Genomic DNA, 19,594 nt, shown 5'->3' on the forward strand with positions numbered 1-19,594 from the left:
TGGTTTGACAGTCTGACAGTTCAGAAACACGCATCAGCGACACCTACTGGAATGCAAGTACAACTGCAGCTACCGGAATCCACAATGTGACCTCCCGTTTACACTTGATAACCATTATTTTACTCTATTGCTGCAAAACAACACTAAGCCTTAATGAGTTTATTTGTGCCTGTCTTAGGGGTGCAGTGCCCCCCCCTCCCCCCCCCCCCCCCCAAAAAAAAAAAGTCCTTTGCAGGTAACATCACCTTGGACGCCCTCCACTTGCACCTACTTCAACTTTGACCCCTGCATGTCCAGTTTGTCACCACGCGTCACTCTTTGTCCCAGTCGACCTTGTTGATTCTGAGAGGTGACAACACAGAGTCCTCTGCATTGGCCGCTCCACCTCTACAAGTACACGCTGCACACACGCACGCACGCACGCACGCACTGTGCATACAGATGGGCGGTCATTCGTGTCACGTACAGAAAAACCCACCCCTTCTAGTCTGTTATTATGGTTCCGAGTAAACATCTTATCATGCACCACTCGTTGCACTCGGTCATAGCTCCGCGCTGGTGAATTACGCGCACACGCGCGCGCACGCACGTACAGGCGCGCAGCATCCTTCCATATAAACACATGAAGCAATTGGCACGCGTGGATCCCAATGCACGTCTCATCAACTTACCTTCGCACAACAGCACCAGGACCAAGCCGACCAAGGCGTTCCACAAGAGGGGGCAGCCCATGATGGAGTTGAGATGGATTCCAGCGATGCGCTTCGTTCTGTTTCTGTTGCTGGAAGGAATATTCCTGCGTTGGAAATGTCAAGCAAACAAGAGCGTCTTCTACGCGCGGAACATCAGTCGGGTCCACTTGTCGTCTTTCTCGCTGCAAAGGGACTCCACGCGCGGTTTATCACGCTTGCAAAATGTCAGCAAAGGCCAAAAAAAAAAGCAAATATTCCGGAATCAGAGTGGTGCGCGCTCTGGGATTCTCGTTGCAAAAACTTGGCGTGGATGTGTCGGAGACCGGGTGGAGGGTCCTTTGATACTCCCGTGGAAGTGTGTGTTGGTATGCAGCGCGCCTCGTCCCCCTCTCAGCCCCGCAGCAGAGCACGCCAGGCGCGCAACAAGGAGCTCCGGCGTCTTGAGTGGCAGCTCCGAGGCAGGGGCTCGTCCAATGGGCGCGCGAGAGGGAGGCGGGCCATTAGATCCGAGAGGAGGTTTTCGCCTGTCCAATCGCAGGCGTGCGCGAGTCGTGCGCGTCGTTGGGATGGTGGGGGTAATGCCGTGTGATTTATGGGCGAGCGTGTGGCGCTGCAGTACTAACAGATCACAAGGGGGAGTTGAGGGAAGGATGGGTCAGGTGGGCTCAGGTGGGCTTAGTTTTTGATGAGGCACAATGCAAACAAAAGATGGGTTGGTTCAGGATGAGCATACTGATTTTACTTTAAAAAAAAAAAAAAAATGGGGGAGACAGGTGCTACACCAGCCATCATGACATCTTGAGCGATAACACGTGTTGCAACTCAATGGAACGTAACCCCCGCAATGTCAAAATCATCACAACGACCTACTATCTACCAAACATTCCCCAGGAATGTTATAAATAAAGTTTTCATTCTTCGCTATTTCGGGAGCGAAGTTCACGGATAAAAGCAGCTACACTTGACAAAGTGCTGGCATAAATTTACATTTTTTGCCTCAGAAAACAAGACAATTACTGGGAGCTGCGCAGCACTTCCTGTGGCAGCAAGCCCGCAGGAGCACTACAGGCGTGGGGATCTTTTTTTTTTCTTCTCCCTTGTAGATATGACTAACGTGTCACACAAGTAAAATATTTCACAAAGACTTTTTGTGCTCAGACAATGCTGAGGCACCCGACAAAGCGCGTCCTGTTCAAGATGACGTGTACACAAAGCTTCCAGATGTCCCTTGCTGGGGGACGCAATTGAGTCAATTGGAACAAGGCAGAGGTCCCAGGAGGGAGCTGAGTAATTTCCTCCCGCAACAAGAAAAATTGCAAGAGTTGTTTTTTTATATCTAGCCTTTCTACACAAGTCGGCGACAATAATGGCTCTATAATTGAGTGAACTAAGAAATGAGATTCTAAAAGGTTTTTATAAGGACTGCGCGGTGAGGGCAGGTTGTTATCCAAGGCAGAGGGGACAGAGTTTGACTTATCAATTGACCCCACGCCGAGTACAAAAGTGGCACTGTCAAACTAAAAATAAAAAAGAATGACGCATCAATGTTGCCTTTTGATTGCTTCCTGCTAACACACAATCATCCCTGTCTTTGGACCACCAATGGTGCATCAAACCATGTAGACTGACAAAGGCTTATTTTCGTTATCCTCTGCAGAAAACAACAATTACTGCAAATACTCAATCACTTGCAGTTTGTGTCCAAACTAAGTCCTTACCCGCTCATGAATATCTTAATATGCCAAAACGGTGCGCCAAAGACTCCTTTGAGTCGACATCGACCTTTGAACATTCGCGTCTACATTTCTTCCTCCCAGCCAGACAAGCTGATTACCACCGCGATCATATTTTTTGCAAATCTCATCAGCCACCACGCGTCACCGATCCCTCGGCTATCCATCATTTCCTTCAAGCGAGAGCCCCTCACCCCCTCCAAAGCGTTTACGGGTGGTGCGGCAACACCCGCGTTTGCACTTAAATGCACAGCGAGGCTATCAACGTCTCGGGCCAAACGCTCCGTCATCGAGACACCTTGAGCGCCTCGACTGGAATGACAGTCATTTCACACCCAATTAATAAAGTAGAAAGCGGACCTCCACTCTTTAATGTCTGCCATTGGCACCTTGTCGACTGAGGACAAACACGCAAAGGACACCTTCAACCTGGCGAAACGGGATGCTTTATGTAAAGGCGACCATGACCCCCCCACCCCCCCACCCCATCCCACAATGCTTGGAAATGCCAATGGTGGTTGTCATGGCCATACAGAAAGAAACAAGAAGAGAAAATCATAACGTCTCTGAAAACCAAAGCGCCTGTCATGGCGACGGCTGCCGAGCCCTCGATGTAATCACTGCGCCTCGGAGAAGTCCTGCCGAGTGTGATTGAAGAAGAAGGGGTGGGGGTGGGGGGTTGCCCTCTGGTCTGGAAAGGCTCATCTTTTGAATTCCATCATCCCAGAGTGGCGCAAGGAAGCACAGAAACATGGAGGATGAGGCAAGATGGGGTAGATAGAGGGAAAGGCGAAACGAGGAAAAGCTGGGGAGGAAATTGTGGCGCGAGCTCCTCATCTCTGGGAAACATGAAGGTAGATTCATCTAAGGGGATTATGCAGGGAGATTGATAAAACCATGAAAAAAGTGTGTGGTGGGTCGCGAGCATATGGGAAATCCTCACCCCTAAAATAGCTGCAAAAATACTAAGTTAATTTTTTTTTTCTTTTAATTTCCGCAAGATGACGTGTACGCAGTCAGTCATTGGGTAGCCGCGACGAAGGCCTCTGCTGCCGCCGCTACGCCCCATCCGTTCTCCCTCCCAGTCGACTAATTAAAAAAGTCTTAATGATGGCGCGTCAATAGCCGTCCCCGCGCAATTTATCATGCACGTACGCCATCGATCTCCGCGTAAACGAGCCGTAACAAAGCAGAACTTTTCTGTCAGCGGGCTAAACTTCTATGCTTTGTTATTACCAGGAGTGCTGTTGCACGCATTGCTGGCACTCAGCGAGGCACTTTAGGCACTGAGTCGTTAATCGATAAATGATTAATTATGGAAGGATTATTGAGCTCAAGCTCGTGTAGGTCCAAATAAGATTTGCAGATGTACTGTACCTACTAATGTGAATGGTGGGTAGCTTTCCGTTGGTTTTACGTGACACCTGTTGCGTCATCCTTACTTTCTTTCTTTTGTTCCACTGGAGAATTCCGGCGGCCTTCTCATTCTGACCACCATTGATTCGCTCGTTTGTTAGCGCTGACGCAATCCCGCAATGGTGTCTCGCCACCTTGGCGATCCTGCTTATATCTCACCCATCTCCTCCTCCTCTTTCTCTATCTCGTCCTCCAACGGCCACCGCGAGTCGTTATTCAAACGGGGTTGGAAACCTTGGCGCAATGGCCAAACAATGTTTTGATTGGATGGAGTTAGCGCACAGACAGAGCCAACATTGTGATATAGAAGACGAAGGAATAATTGCTTTGCTTCCCTCGGCAGACAACAATAAACCTCGTTCGATTACAGACAACTCACTATTAAAGACATTTTAGCGCAGATGCTAAGGCTAATGCTACATGAGGTCATAAGGCCGGTCCAACGATGAATGCTAAATGCTAAAAAACTTAAGTAGTCACATTTTAATGCAAGACAGTTTTGCAAGGTTAGCGTTGGCGCCGACCCAAGTGTGGTTACAGCAATGATACCAAGACAAGCCAGGGAACCTATCCTGTGGCGTTAGCATCGGCGCTAATACACTATTTTGACCGGAATGTTTTCTCAAATATCCTGCAATGTTTGACACGTATGGTGTTCTCTTCAGGTAGTCCGGAAGCACTGCAGCAGTATATAAAAGTGAAAGACTTGCAGTCTATTCGTGAACGATAATAATCAGTTTTGCAGCCGCTAATCAATATAGAAAAGAAAAGAGATGGAGCAAAAAGGTGAAAGGCAGAACGGCGCTAAGAAGTCGTTAGAGAGCCAAGTCGCTGGCTTTTAAAAAGGGGTTGTTTGGGAATGAAAGGGAAAGGCTCGTCAATACGCAGTTGAAATAACCATGATGATAATAATAATGATATGGCGGGGCGGAAACGCTCTGCTGCTAATGTCAGAGTTGGTGTGATTTTTTTACAGGCAATTACACCGGAACATGAGGAAAATCAAAGCGGGATTGTCATCAGTTGTTGACAATCACACGAACACGTTCACACCATAATTAAACCTATTGATTGCAAAAGATTCTCACACACGCACACACACATATGTTTTCCCTGAGTTGATATTTTTTCCAGCCCAACAAAATCATTCGCTACGAGTCACTTAAGGCAATGTTTTTAATTAAATCTATTAAATTGATCTGTATCGGGAAAAACATGTCAGTCATTACTGCAGCGCCATTAAGCAAATAGCTTAGAAATGATTTTGTTATTAGTTTTTTTTAAATATTTTGTCTTTTTTAGTTTGTTCTTATTTCTTTGATTCAAAGACAGCCACTTTTAACGTAGATGGACGGTGATAGGCTGCATAGTGGCGACCGATACAAAGTGGCGCGTTTCCTACGGGTACCATGACCTTTGAAAAAGTCCTTCCCAGGAGACAAAGAGGAAAAAAAACCTGCCCTCCGTTTTTCTCCCCAGGAATCGCTCGGTGGCGTTTTCTGACCGACAGAATAATAGCTCAGGAAGTTCGACGTGCCATGTTTGAAACGTCGCTGTGCCGCGCCTCATCAGCGATAGACTCGGGTGCTCGCAACTCGGCGGGAAGTGAATCGGTGGCCTCGCTTCTGACTGGTCGCCACAGTGACGCATTCAGGCTGTGTGGCGTTATTATTCATCTGTCACTCAAGCTGATAACTGTTGTTAGGCCTCACTCAAGAGCTGCTTAGGACAGCTATGGAAATAACTACTATATTAATAAAAATGTACCGTGTAAAAAAAATGGTTGAACATAAAGTAGTGAATCAGATACTTCAGTGGACGGCTATTTAAATGATCAGTCTTGATGTCAAAGTCACTGCAGAAAAAGGGTTTCCAACATTTTTTTTAAGTCTTGATGTCAACGTGGTGAATCAGGCATGACAGTGGACAGCTATTTAAATGTTATGTCTTGACAGAAAAGTCACGACCGAATTTTTCAAAAGCTGTTTAAGTCTGGATGTTAACGTTGTGATTCAGGCACGACAGTGGACAGCTATTAAAACGTTCAGTCAGTCTTGTCGGCAATGTCATGACAGAAAGATTTTACCAAAAATTCTGGATGTCAACATTGTGAATCAGGCATGACAGCGGACAGCTATTCAAAATCTGTTTACATATTGATATGCGTGAGACTTGATGACATACATAGTGTAAAGCTATTGGTTTAATCTGGTGACGGATGAGGAGACAGCTTTTTGAGAGAGATGAAGAAGAAAGGATTTTTAGTCTCATTGGGCAAACAAATAGTTGCCATTAGGCGCACTGTTGAAAGTAAGCGTGTTGTATCCGTGCACAGCACGAAAAAGCCTCTGGTGAAGACATTAGCGTCTAATTAAAGCCCAAAATTAACATCACACACAAGAGAGCGTGGAAATAAAAATGACAATTCAGCATTGTCTTATTTGTTTAAACAAGAAAGAAAATTGAAATTGTTGTTATAGCAGGTGCAGAAAAAAAACATGAATATTCATTGAAGCCTCTGAGCAAAACAAAACCGTCAAGTGCCCTGTCAGGGTTTTTCTGCAACACCACATCGGCAATGTCAAACGCTGAAGTTCGAGACCTTCTCTTACGAGAACGAGGCGTATCATGTCGCTTTGTCGGCACAAAAGGAGCGAATCCGGCGTGTCAGTACCTTGTAAGTGTGCGCAGGGAATAATACAGTGCGTATCAGGACCGAGCTTGTCGTCAGGAAAGCACAAAGAGGACAAGGGGAGAGAGAAAATTGCTTGTGTTGCCTGAACAATAGAGGCCGCCACCTCTGCTGTGTCTGATCTGCAGTTCTCGTTGCACCTTTTATCTGTTTCTTAAACCGAAGAATTTGCAAGACAATGCAGATTTGGCCACAGATTTTTTTTTTTTAATTTTCGAATGACTACTGAACTAATGTGTGATTCTTTAAAAAAACGATATTTTTGCTAGGGTTGTTACTAGTCAAATTTTGCCTGCCAATAAATAACACATTTGTACAAGAAGAAGGTGATAATAGAGTTAAAAAGGAAAAGTAGGAAAAGCAGCCCAGCCCACCGGGAAATCACCAAAACGTCTATATTATCATTCCAGGCTTGTATTAAGAGTTGTTGTTTTCCTTACCTGTTGAATTTGCTTCAGTATCGTTTTGTCGTCCTTGCAGTCCCGAGATAAACATCTGCTGCCGTGCGGCCTCGCGGCAGGTTGAGCCTCTGGGCCACGTTGGCTCCATCTGCACCGCGGGCATGAAGCCCGATGGAGACCTGCTTCTGTACGTGCTGGTTCTGGAAATGGATGAAAGTGCATGAGCATCAACACGTGATAGAATAAACATGCTGATGATAATGAAAAAGTGGATGTGTTCATTATTTGTGTCAACTGGAATTACAATTTGCTGTGGTGATGTAAAGGCAACATTCTCTGTTGGTTACAATGAATAAAGAGTAAAAAACAATTTGAAAGTAATAATTTGATTAATAATTCACAATTTTATTGGCAAAAAAATTCATTTTCAAATAAGCTATTTAATATTAAGATTTAAATTGCAAAAAATATGACTTGACGATACAAATTATTTACGTTACAATTTTGAAATTGTGAATTTTCTTAATTGTATTCCAAAATTTTATGTTTGGGAAAATGCCAACAGCGAGGACGTTTGAATGGCTGCTCTGTATTCGCAATAAAATCTGCTCGATATTTGGCCGTGCAGGCGTAACGGACGAGTCCCTGATGGTGTTGGAGAAGTTGGCCCGCTGCAAACTTTCCATTTTCCCATCAGCGAGGGCGCCAGGCGCCATTCTGGCGCCATCCCGACCTAATGGGCCTTGACCGTCTCTCTCTTCTTTTTAGCCGCTTGTACGCTGACCCGGTGGCACTCATTCCCATGTGGGACACACTCCAGCGGGCCCCCCCTGGCTCTCTTCATTTCACGCCCTTCACTTTGCCAGGCCACAAAAGCTCTTGCCTTCTCCTGCCCTTAAGCCGTCCGCACGTCCATTTTGTCTATTAATATGCTTTTACTTGACGCCTCCTTTCAAATGTGACAAGAAATATAGTCAATGGGACTTCAAATCAAGGCTTCAAGTTAGATTTAAGGTTTTCCACAAGAGTTAGGGTTCCAAATTTTGGAATTTTAGACAGGGTTAGGGTTTCAAATTTGGGCTTCAAGCCAGGCCTAGTGTCTTGAACCCTTGAAACCCTTTTCAAATCTGTGTTTAAGGTTTAAAGTCAAGGTCAAGTTTGCAAGACGGTTTCAAATTGAAGATGCTAGCCTGGTTTTGAAAAAGAGCACATAAAAACAAACAGCATGTTTCTAGAAGTGTCCTCTACATTTATGGTTCTTTCCTGGGGGCTGGCCACATCAAGATAAGGCTTTCATTAATTCACACAGCCACAAAACAAAAGGCAGGCCGGAACAATTACAAGAATTACGCTTTGTCGGAGTGGCCTAATTACAACTTTATCTCAATCTTTTTCTGCTCCATTCTTCCTCTTAAAAAAACATTTTTTTATGCTTTTCAAGTCAATCGGAACTTTTCTATCTGTCAATAGGCACGAATTAATTACTCATCGCTGATTAGCAGGCAGAAAAATAAAAAAATTAAAGACAAAAACACAACTTCTGTGATGACCTTCATAATTCTGAATCTGGCTAACAAATTTCCTCACTGAGGGATTAATAAAGATTTAAAATTCAAAAGGTTTTTTGTCTTCAATGTCAGATAGAGGGGAGAAGAGCAGGAGTCCCTCAAGGTTCTGTTGACAGTACACTAAAGTTTAGTTAGCTTACATTAGATTATTGGTCTGCACCAGGTAGGAATTTGTCTTTGATACAATGAAGAAAAAGCACATGAATGACACACAGCGGAAACAAAACAAAGCTCAAACTTACATCAGGTCAAAAGTTGTGACATCACGTGCCCGATAACATGCTACCATGTTGGAAGGCAACAATTCTTTTGTTCTGGTCCGAATTGAGTATTTGAATGTGAAGTTCACAATTCACAAATAATTTGGGTGAGGCCATCTCCATGTCTACCTGTTGAAAAACCATAGTTGACATATAGATGCTGTAAATAGGACAAATATATACACGTCAGTGGCAGTAAACTGGGATTCCAGTTGACGAATATAAACGTCCACAGTAACAAGTGAAGAGAAACAGTCGCTGTCATTTATGCTTGTCTTTGCACACAGTTCGGCTGGAGTCATAAATGGAGTACATTCATCTTGCCTCACATTCATTTGTGGCTTTTAAGAAGCTTGACTGACACAGACACAAAGGATGTTTGTATTGGTTGTGCCTGCACAACTCTCTGATCTCTTCCCAGAATTCACAATAGAACACATAAGCACTATCTACTATAATGGTATCGCCTGTCTGATAGTTGCCCATTCCAAAAGCGCAACGTAAGGGAATGAGTAAAACGAGTGATGCAAAATTTGCATCCAATGGAAATACAGCAAGCCAAGGTGCCACAAGTCTGCCTGATGTGGTTAAGCTTGTCCTGCCTCAGTAGAAGTCACACTCCTTGCTGTTTTTGCAAAGGGCAGCACGCTTTTGGTTGCCCGTTGCTTGATGTTGTTCCCACATCTTTCCTGCCTTAAATAAAAACACATCAGGACATCAGAGAAGCTGCACACTGAGCAGATCATAGCCAGGCCCTCTTTGTAGCCGCCCGCTGACATCTGTCTTGCACACACACATCCTCTGCTTCTGTCCCTGCTGTGGTTCACCTCTCTCTAAGCCAACTGGACCTCTCCAGTGCATAGAGCTTCCCTTGAATCCTACCATAACCCAACTGTTTATTAAATAGAATACCAAATAGCTAACTATCAAGCTAATTTACATGCACATTTATTGATAAGTCAGTCACTTTGCAAAAAATGTTCGTTTGTAAATTAGTAAGCAAATAGGATTAGTAATAAACCTACATTCTGTCGCGTTAGCTAACCTATCGTTCATGTATTAGTTTTAAGTTCACTAATTAGCATTAGCAATTACTAATTAGCATCAAGCTTTTTGCTAGTGAATTAGTTCAGTGTTTCTTAACTGATTGGTTAGCAATCAGGTTATGCAAAATGGACCTTAGTCAGTCCCTTAGTTAGCAAGCTAGCGCATTTGCTTATTCACTGATTGATCGGTCAATCTTTTATTTTTCCAGAATGCGTCATTCAGGGCCTTACCGCACTGGAGGAAGATTGCCCCAAGAGCTTCTATCAAATGTGATTTTGTTATCTATTTGGATGTCATACGCTGGTAAATGTCTTCTTTTTACAAGCGACAGGGAGAAAAAAGAAATCGCTAAAGGTCATAATGGCCGACAAGCTTTTTGGAAGCCTTTTTACTGTCCTGCCAGGAAAATGGAGACATAAAACAGGAAAAGTGTGTGTTTTATGTCTTTCTCCCCAGAGAGAGATCTTATCTTACCAACAACGCGTCAAGCGCAAGGTGAGGAAGTAAACACCCAATTTCACATCCATTTCTCGGCTGACAAAGATGGCCGCATAAGTGGCCTTCTAATGTTACAGAGTTACTCCACAGAAGGTATGAAGGGAGAGGAAGTGGAATTGTCTCAATCACCAGATCTGTAAACAAAAACAGTGAAGCTCAGCCTCGGGAAGTTTGGCAAATTTGTTAAGTGACCTGAAATGAGTGACACTTTTCCTAGCATCTTTTCAATACTTCTTTCCTTCCCTTCTCCCTTCTTTCCTGATTTTCCTTGCACCCAAATTCAAGGACTGCCAACGAAAAAAGAACTTCTTTAACCCGACTAGATCACGTTGCTAATCCGTCATTTGATTGCGATTTTGGAGCTTGCTAGGCAACCGACTTGATGTCCATGAAGTGTGACAGACGGATGTTTGGGGCGGCGGGATCGACTGATGTATACTCAGCAGTCTTGCCATAGTGAGCTGAATCAGCAGGGCGGCAATACCCACCATGTGTGCGTCTAATAAATAACTCTTCTTCAATTTGCTGTCTTTCTTCCCAGAGGAGCCAGACGAGGAACCTCTAGATTTCTGGCGAGATCACTTTTTGATGAGAAAGCTCCCCCCGCGGAACGCCCGTGTCACCATGGGTGTTCAGACAAGATTATTGATCCTTCCAAGTTGTCGCAAAAGGGCTGAGTCAGGGCAGGGCTGCAAACAAAAGAGAAAAATTGGGAATTGAATAAGAAAGAATACCGGGAATGATGCAAGGATATGTAAAAACAAAACAAATATCAGGAAAAATATAAAATATATACTGGATTATTTATTATTATTTTTTTTTTTAATATGAGTTGGGCTGCGTGCGGATTGGAAAAATATATCATAAATGAAACTATTATACAAACATATTAAGGAAAAAAACAAATACCAAAATATGACATGAAAAGTAGTGAAATATCAAATGAACAAAAGAGCGAGTCTAAGGAGTTCACGCAGAAGTTTTAAATCCACATCCGATGTTATTCGGTTTCTCCTAATGAAGCATTCCCGAGAAGCGCCAGAGAGCAGTAAAACATATTCCGGGAGTAAATCAGCTCATAAAACCCAAATATATTCATAGGCTTCGCTCAAATCATCGCCTCCCGTTTCCTCGCATCAGCAAGAAAAAACTCCCCCGTTGTGTGCTTGTTTGGCAAAAACACATCAACAAAAACAGGGTGCTTTTTTTATGCATACGCAACGGCACTCACTGGAATGCCGACACCCGCCTGGGCAAGTCATCATCATCATCATCATCATCATTGCGGGCAAACATTCCATTTTGGACACTGTTGTTTACACCGTGAGGCGCACCGGTGCCTTCAACCTGGATTTGAACCGGTGTGCATTGTCAAAGATAAACTTACAATTGTCTGTATTCATAAGTTAGACTAGGATGGAATTGGAAAAATAAATCACTTGGATTATTTTCCGCTCATTTTTGCCCATTGAATCCATCGTCCAATGACCAGTTGCCGCTCTATTTTTCTCAACCATATTTGGTGCCTCCGTGTCCAGAAAGTCAAATGAGTCTACAATGTGTCACCAAGTATATACACGGAATATAGATTGAGCTCAAATCATGCAGAGGCGCATTTGAAACGAACAGCATAATGCTCTAAACGACGTGCTTAATGTGTTCCCGCTCTCCTTTAGCCTTCATTGGCATCCATCAGCGCCAACGGCCGCCGGCCCCAAACAAACCCGCGCCGCAGTAATGGATGCTTCCGATTAGCCGCCTCTCTCCGCGATACGTGGGTAACCGAGCGCCGGTAGGCCGGTGATTTGTAAGGTCGCACCGGGCATCGCAAACCGCCAAGACGGATATTGGCGTCTCGTTCCCTGAGAGAGCGAGGCCTGTTTCTTGCTGATGTCATCGAATCTGTGACTTATAAATGAGCCTATGGTCAGGGCGTCAATTGATCCAACTGTCTATTCCCAGAGTTTGGAGTGAAAAATAGAAACATAGCTTTTCCATGTCCAGTGGACTCTTTTATATGTACACATATATATACACAAATATACGTGTGTATTTGTATATACGAGGAAGTGACTTATGAGTACAATGACACCGTACGTGAGGTGACAAAATTGTGGCCGGCCGCTACGATTGTGTTGGCGCTGCAATCCAAACGGTACACACAGTGGGGAGGCCGCGATGTTCCGTGCCAAGTAGGACAACTATCTGCCAACCCCAGGGTGGCTCCGAGCCACATATAAAGATAAAACAAAAATATATATAGTATATATTGTCTTCTCTCAGGGATGGATGGCGGGATGCTCCCTCTTTACGCATTCTGCTCATGGTGCTTATTGTTTGATAGGATCGACATGGACGGTGGGGGCTGCAGTCCAATACACAAAAGGGGACGGGAGGACGGAGGCTGCTGATCGCAGTCATTATTCCTCTGCAATGTTACATGATGTGACGCAACATGCTCCTGATTAATCAATTGAACTTTTATTATTATTCAATGAGGTTTTATTTTTATTTTAAATGATTTTTTAATGCATGTAATAATTTTGATCTTTTTTATTTTAAGTGTATAAAATCGATGACAATGTACATTAATATACTTGTTTTATGTAATTATTTTAAATTGAATATCTTACATTTAAAAAACAATTTAAATTTTTTTCTAATCTTAAATGTATTTTTTTATTTATAATAATGAAATTTTCGAGATAATGAGAACTGTTTTTATCCATTCCATTTTTTCTGTACCGGTTTTCCCCATGGGGGTTGCGGGCGTGCTGGAGCCTATCCTAGCAGTCATTGGGCAGTACGCGGGGGACACCCTGAACCGGTTGCCAGCCAATCGCAGGGCACACAGAGACAAACAACCATCTGCACTTAGACTTTGGACTGCTCAATCAGTCCACCATGCATGTTTTGGGGATGCGGGAGGAAACCGGAGCGCCCAGAGAAAACCCACGCAGGCACGGGGAGAACACACAAACATCATCCACATAGGGTGGGCCGGAGGTGGAATCGAACGCACACCCTCCAAACTGTGAGGCGACTGTGCTAACCAGTGCTTCACCATGCTGCCCTAGAAATGTTTTTATTTCTTTCAAAAATAAACCAATGACAATGCACCATTGGAAAAAAAACAATGGCATCATTGCCATTCAATAATCCGAAGCATTTTTCTTGTTGTTGTTACCATACATGACTGTTTGTGCAAAATCCTGCTAAATCCCAATGGGATTAGTAAAGAATATTGCCCGGAGAACGTGTTATCTTTTCTTTAACGGTGACAGAATCTTAAGTGTGTCAGTAAGCTGCCCAGCGGCCACGTTTTTCCTTATGCTCAGCTGCTACATCGACATTGGTGATATGATACTTATTGAGATTCTCATCATGGAAACCACTAGTTTGATGTTGACTTTAATGGGTATGGTGTGTCCAGTTTTGTTAAAATAAAACAAATAGCATTTTCGCTCCGACAAAGACGAATGGCCAGCAAGTGTGTCCTTTGTCGTGGTGGCTTGGCAGGGACGCGCCACTTAATTGTTACATTTGCCTCTGTTTAATTAAAACGAATGACGGGTGGTGTCGTTTGTCACCGGTAGAAAAACGATGGCCTTTTTTTGTGATGGTTTGTTTGGCTTCATGTCCACACATACACACAGATCCATTATGTTTAAGGAAGACCACCACAGTATTGACACACACACACACAAGGAAGAAAAGGGACCATCTAAATGCAAATGTTCCTTTACCTCCAATCAATGGGACCACTTTCCGACATCCACTCCTTTGCTATCCACACATTCCTTCACACGTGCAAACCCATAATTATGACAGATTGTCAGGTTGAACACTCCATCACAATGTAAAATATGGTTACGTAATAATGGCTTGGAGTAAGAAAAAAAAATGGGAGTATAACTGGAAGCAGCATAATATTAAACGTCTCCATGATGGGTTGTAAAATGGATGCCGATGCTGGAGAATAGATGATGATGTCATGCATGGTGCACGCCTCGAACAAACAAAGATGTGTTTGATATGTTTTTTCCTATTCACAAATGTTGACTCTGAATATGCTGACTGTGCATTTCTGGCCTGCACAATAATGTTAAAAATGCATAAAAATAATTGAGTATATAAGTAAAATTTTACTCTTTTTTTTTTTTTCAAAAACTAATTTAAATTAAAGGTGAATAAAAATATGTTTAAATGAATAACATTTTAGCAAAGGGAATTAGAGATTATAATTAAGATGAGAATAGTCTTTTAAAAACTATTTTGGAACAAACTAATAAAAAAAATGAATAATGAAAACATTTAGAAATTTAAAATAAATATGATAAAATTGTACATTAGCAAAAGTCCCATATAAAAATGGAAACACAAGCAAATCAATTTAAACGTGTGTTTATTCGTCACCAAATATGAACATGGCAACAAGGCAGCCTTAATTCAGATTAAAAAAAAAAAAGTTTACAAAAATGTTGTAACTATTACAAACATGAAAATAAATACTACTGTGCCACTTTTGACAATACCTTCTAAATCATGTGCGAGCAAAATAAAAATTTGAAACCAGCTCAGTGAGGAAGCGTAATAAATTAAGGTTGTCTTGGTTGTTATCATGATGCGAGGGGCCTTTTTTCTTTTTTCCTTTCTTCCAGCCGCTTGTTTTTTGTCCTCTTCAGTGTTGGCAGCAGAAGCCGCAGCCTTTGTAGGACCGGCAGCATTTGCAGCACCAGCGGCACAGCGACAGGTGACTCTGCCGCTTGAGTCGCGCGTGATATGGCGTCCAAGGCTCCCCGTCGGCCACGTCCTGTTGTCCTGCAACTGGACCATCGCCTCCTTCTATCTCCTCCATTTGCTGCTGCACCTGTGTCCGTAAAAAATAGATGCGTTCAAGCAATAGAGTGATCAATTTTGAAATATAGCATAAACACGATCATTTTAAAGCAGTGATTTGATTCGATTCAGTAGGATTACACATATACACATCAACACGTATACGTATATATTAGGGGTGTGTATCTCGCAACAAAAGAAGATTCAATGAGCAGAATCTCAATGCATCAGATGCGATACAATTCTAGGGCGGTAAAGTTGAACGCGAGCATTCTGTTCAATTTGACGTTCGGATTCACATCGCATTTCATTTAATAGTTCTCTATGAGGTTAAATGGCATACAAATTGTGATGACCTTGCATGTGGGAAGAGCCACAGTTACAATTCACTTTTAAATCAGGAACTGTCAAGGCTCCGCCTCTTAAAAGGCACATATCAAACATCCAGAAGCTAAAAACCACCAAGAGACATTTTCACTTTACTGTTATGGAAAATAGTGGGAATTAATTACTAATAAAAGCCAAGAGGTGATTTTCTTACCTGGTTGAAGGGGAGCGCAGAGCTCTCCAGGATGCAAATAAAGGCGAGCACGAGTGTCACTGCAACTGCAATGCTTATTGCCTTCATTTTTGATGAGCAGGTACGTGGGTTTGTTTTAAATGTGGCTGAAAATCGTCAAGAGTGGAGCGGTCGTCTCTCGCATGTGGCGGCGCCGCCGACTATCCGGTGATGATCTTTCTTTCCCTAATGTCCTCGCTTCCACAGTTTGTCCGTGTGAGCGCATGATGTCTGGTATTTATGCTTACTGATGGTGGGTGTTGCTTCACCCCCCCCCCCCCCCCTTTTCCCCTGCGGAGGCCCGCCTGGCCTCTTTCCCGGCAGGCGTTATCTAACCTCAGCAAGGGAAAGTTTGAACTTCTTTGTTTCGGTAAAAACTGAAAGCAATCGGTAGGGGGGGGGGGTCATGTTTTCTGCAAACCACTGTTCTTTGGCTCTGCGACACGGGGCCCAAGTTTAGGACATCTGCCTCACAGTTATGAGATTCGGGGTTCCAATCTATGTCAAATGGATCTATGCTTGTGACTTATGGAATTCTGGAGCCATTTGCCGCATCCGCTCAATTCAACACGATAACCAAATGACGTAATTACAAGGTCTCAAGGGAAAAAAATCTGCGCTTCATTTTTTCAGAATATTCGTTCTTCCCCAATTTGCGTAATACTTATGAAAAGTGCAGTAGAAGCGGAATTAAATCCCAGCAGGGTGCCAAAGCACTCAATGTTGTTGTTGATCCGTTAGACAGTAGTTGAATTATTTTTTTGAACGAATTTAAGGAACATGCCCTGTACTGTTTTATTGCATGACTCACAAATACTGACAAAGTGTTGTGTTCATTATTTATCAACTATTATATTCATGACTTTCATTAGCTTGTTCGTATTATTGCATTTTTGACCTGTGGAGCACAGTCAAGAATCTTTTTGGAGAGCCATAACAAGTCAATTACACAAATTGCTGCAGGCTTGCTTTCATTCTTTTGTATTTATTTTATTTGTTGATTTAATTTCATTTGTTCATTTACCCACAATATTTCGAGACCAGGTGGACAAAGATGAGTATCTTTTCTATTTTCTTCTAATTTTTTTTAAAACCTCATTAGACAGGGCGATAAATTCCTTCAGGGTCAGTTTCATTATTTTGTTTTTATTTTATATGTATTCTTATTTTGTATCAATTTATGGGAAATAGTTCTACATATCTGTAATTTTTAAAATTCAGCCAATTAGGACATTTCAGAAGTTACCATCATGCGGTGCTACAACCCTTTGAGCAACGCATATTTGAACACAAACGGAGGAGCAACATATGTAGATTGATAATATGTAAATGTTCACATGTAAATATTCTTTATCCTTTGTGACAAGACTGACTAATATTTCTAATATTACTGCAGCTGCATGAAGAGTTGAGAGGTTTTTCTTTATACGTACGCTTGTATTATGCTGCCCCGTTACCAGTCAACTTCTAGAAATTCCTGCATGGTCAATGCTTATTTATTGTTTCTTTATAGTATTGATGACTTGTAAAACACAGTGTAGATAGAATAATACGTTTCCAACAGTATTTCGAAAACACATTACCACAAAATTTATCACATTCCAAAGGGTTCACGATATTTTGTAATCATTTTAGTTGGTGGTTTGTTAATATATTCATGACCTTCAGAATACGGTCAAGAAACCTACGTCGATTTTAATTTGAGATATTTCTGCCGAGTTTCTTCAATCTTTTTGGTTCTTTGGTGTGTTTGTTGTTTTTATTATTAATGACACAAGATTCATTATTCATAGCTTCATAAAACAGCCTTGAGACTATGGCAGAAGATAAGCATAATAAGGCAGATTGGGACGCAAACAAATCAAAAAGGATTATTTTATTTCTTCTTATCGGCGGGAGAGCGATAAACAACCGATGGTTAATTAACCTGCGAGCGAAATAAACGTCAGAATCAATACCTGTGGAAGTGAAATAACAAAAATAATGGAGGCGGCGTGCAGTGGTCGGCAGGCGAGGCGGGATAAAGATAAAGTGCAGATAGAATCGACGACCGTTTGAATTTTCATCCCACCTTAAAAGAGCTCAGAAATTGCCCAGGGTGACTCAATTAGCAACGGTGGCAGCGGGGACCATGCGCCGGTCTGTCTCGCTTACTGATAACCTCGGTGGCCGTAGTTGCGTCACAGTCAACAAAGCGCCAATGGGGCCTCCCGACGCCATCATGCGACAAAACGTGTTTTTGTGAGGTTTCTCCACCAAGACACGGTGTCCCGTGCTTTTTGTCAATTTACAAGTATGATGATGTCAGACTACCACGTTTACAGTGGAACAGTGAAAAGTTGGACAGTACATTAAAAAGTTCAGAGAAGATTAAATTAGTTTCACCTGTAAAGGTTATAGTTCATTTTATAATATTTCAGAACGTTTTTGAGAATCGTAATGTTCTATCCCATAGGTGTCAAACTCAAGGCACGGGGGGGCAGATACGTCCCACCACATCATTTTATGTGGCCCCCGAAGACATATTGTCCATCAATTTCATGTGTCAATATTAAAGTTACAAATAGTCTTCACTTTTAAAAAAATACAGATATTGCTAGCAATTTTTGTTGCCATTGATCTTTTAAAAATATTTGAACAGTTTTTACTAGTCTCAGTTTGTTGACGGTCATAATGGCCTTTCAAAGGAAATTATGACGACGATGCGGCCGGTGACAAAAATAAGTTTGATATCCCTGTTCTGAGCCATCTATAGAGAAAGGCAAAAGAATTAAATGCTCTTCCACTAGGGGGCAGAAATACTACAGGTTAGATTGATTTGTTGACAAATCAACTTCTCTCATCCACTAGGGTTGCATTTTTAAAAATCGGATTGAATTAAGGTAAAAGACGCTTACTATATCAATAATGTACTTTTAGCTATTGGAGTCGGTGATATGACATTGTGAAATATTAACAACACCTCCAACCACTAGCAACTTGAGCTTTGGTGTTCCTAATGAAGTGTCTGCTGGGATATACTGTACATTTGGACCCGCGGTTGTCTGGCCATGGGCCTATCAGCAGGGGGGATCTTGCGGCCAAACAAAGCCAGGCACCATGGCGGCGGACAGACTCACCTCAGGAGGCGCCGCCACCATGTTCCTTTTGGTGGAGGCCGTTGCACCCGTCTGTTGCGCAAACACCCGCCGCTTTTACCCCGACAAACCGTCTCCTCTCTGACTTTGCAGCACCCCCCAAATGGGCCAAAGGAGGTCAATATGTGGAAAGAAAATAAACATAAGCACAAGATGTTTGGGGGGGGCAATAACAGCTTTCGGTCTGCAGGGGGCAATGTGGAGAAAATAGGAAGTACATATGACAGGAATTCCCCGCAAGATTAGAGGAGACACTTATTGCATCACTTGGATTTCTTCACTGTGGAAATTCCGCATTGTTTGCACCATGCAGAAGTTCCCGCAAACTGCCCAATGAGGATGATTTAGAATCCCAAAACGTAGTGGAGGTTGTAGCAGATTAAGGTAATCTTAAATCATTTTGGTACAGAACTGAAGGGTGCCAAAATATGTTCTGTCCCATAAAAATTAACAGAATGACAGGATCCAATTTTTGGGATCTTACCATTAGGTAATACGAAAAAAACTGTTTTATCCTTTAATAGTGGTACAAAAAAACTAAAAGTATACCTGACTGCGTGCCCTTTGTTGCCTCTTCCAGTTCTTTGGCGGTCCCCATCAAATTCTGCCTAGCAACAATGAGCAGGAGGAGCAATCAACTGCACAATATTGTATCTAGCTAGCCTTGTTAGCTTAGCACTTCGGTTAACAAGCTAAAAATGCATTCGAATATCTTATCAATAACATAAAGGGCCAGACCAATATAGTTTTTT

General features: G+C 42.6%; 2 protein-coding genes across 8 annotated transcripts in view; both read right to left on the reverse strand.

Moving 5' to 3' along the window:
- The window catches only part of iglon5 (IgLON family member 5), a 92,026-nt gene that overhangs the window by 72,036 nt on the left and 396 nt on the right, over window positions 1-19,594 (reverse strand). Inside the window, exons 2-8 of one of the 7 annotated variants that reach the window (XM_088388133.1) lie at window positions 19,392-19,450; window positions 18,825-18,927; window positions 10,796-10,996; window positions 10,284-10,441; window positions 10,040-10,205; window positions 8,745-8,891; window positions 6,974-7,134 (exon numbers count right to left, since the gene is read on the reverse strand). In XM_088388133.1, the coding sequence (XP_088244259.1) occupies window positions 6,974-7,134; window positions 8,745-8,791 (208 nt within the window). In that variant the 5' untranslated portion in view covers window positions 8,792-8,891; window positions 10,040-10,205; window positions 10,284-10,441; ... (1 more) ...; window positions 18,825-18,927; window positions 19,392-19,450. Of the gene's footprint in view, window positions 1-671; window positions 1,436-6,973; window positions 7,135-8,744; window positions 8,892-10,039; window positions 10,206-10,283; window positions 10,442-10,791; window positions 10,997-18,824; window positions 18,928-19,391; window positions 19,451-19,594 lie in introns of those variants that run through there. The other 6 variants (XM_088388137.1, XM_088388131.1, XM_088388136.1 and 3 more) reach the window with 6 other exon arrangements.
- On the reverse strand, window positions 14,696-15,932 carry hamp (hepcidin antimicrobial peptide). The gene is made up of 2 exons (XM_088388146.1): window positions 15,688-15,932; window positions 14,696-15,177 (listed from the first exon to the last, which is right to left on the reverse strand). The coding sequence occupies exons 1-2, from the start codon at window positions 15,772-15,774 to the stop codon at window positions 14,989-14,991; spliced, it is 276 nt and encodes a 91-aa protein (XP_088244272.1). The 5' UTR covers window positions 15,775-15,932; the 3' UTR covers window positions 14,696-14,988.

The sequence above is a fragment of the Syngnathus floridae genome, chromosome 10 (genome assembly GCF_059516105.1).
Source record: "Syngnathus floridae isolate MCC-2025c chromosome 10, RoL_Sflo_1.0, whole genome shotgun sequence".
Lineage (NCBI taxonomy): Eukaryota > Metazoa > Chordata > Actinopteri > Syngnathiformes > Syngnathidae > Syngnathus > Syngnathus floridae.

Bases quoted from the DNA above. Each gene is read 5' to 3' on its own strand.
- hamp (XM_088388146.1), bottom strand. From the start codon at position 15,774: ATGAAGGCAATAAGCATTGCAGTTGCAGTGACACTCGTGCTCGCCTTT. The intron at 15,178-15,687 runs GTAAGAAAATCA...TTACGGACACAG, and splicing joins CTGCGCTCCCCTTCAACCAG to GTGCAGCAGCAAATGGAGGA.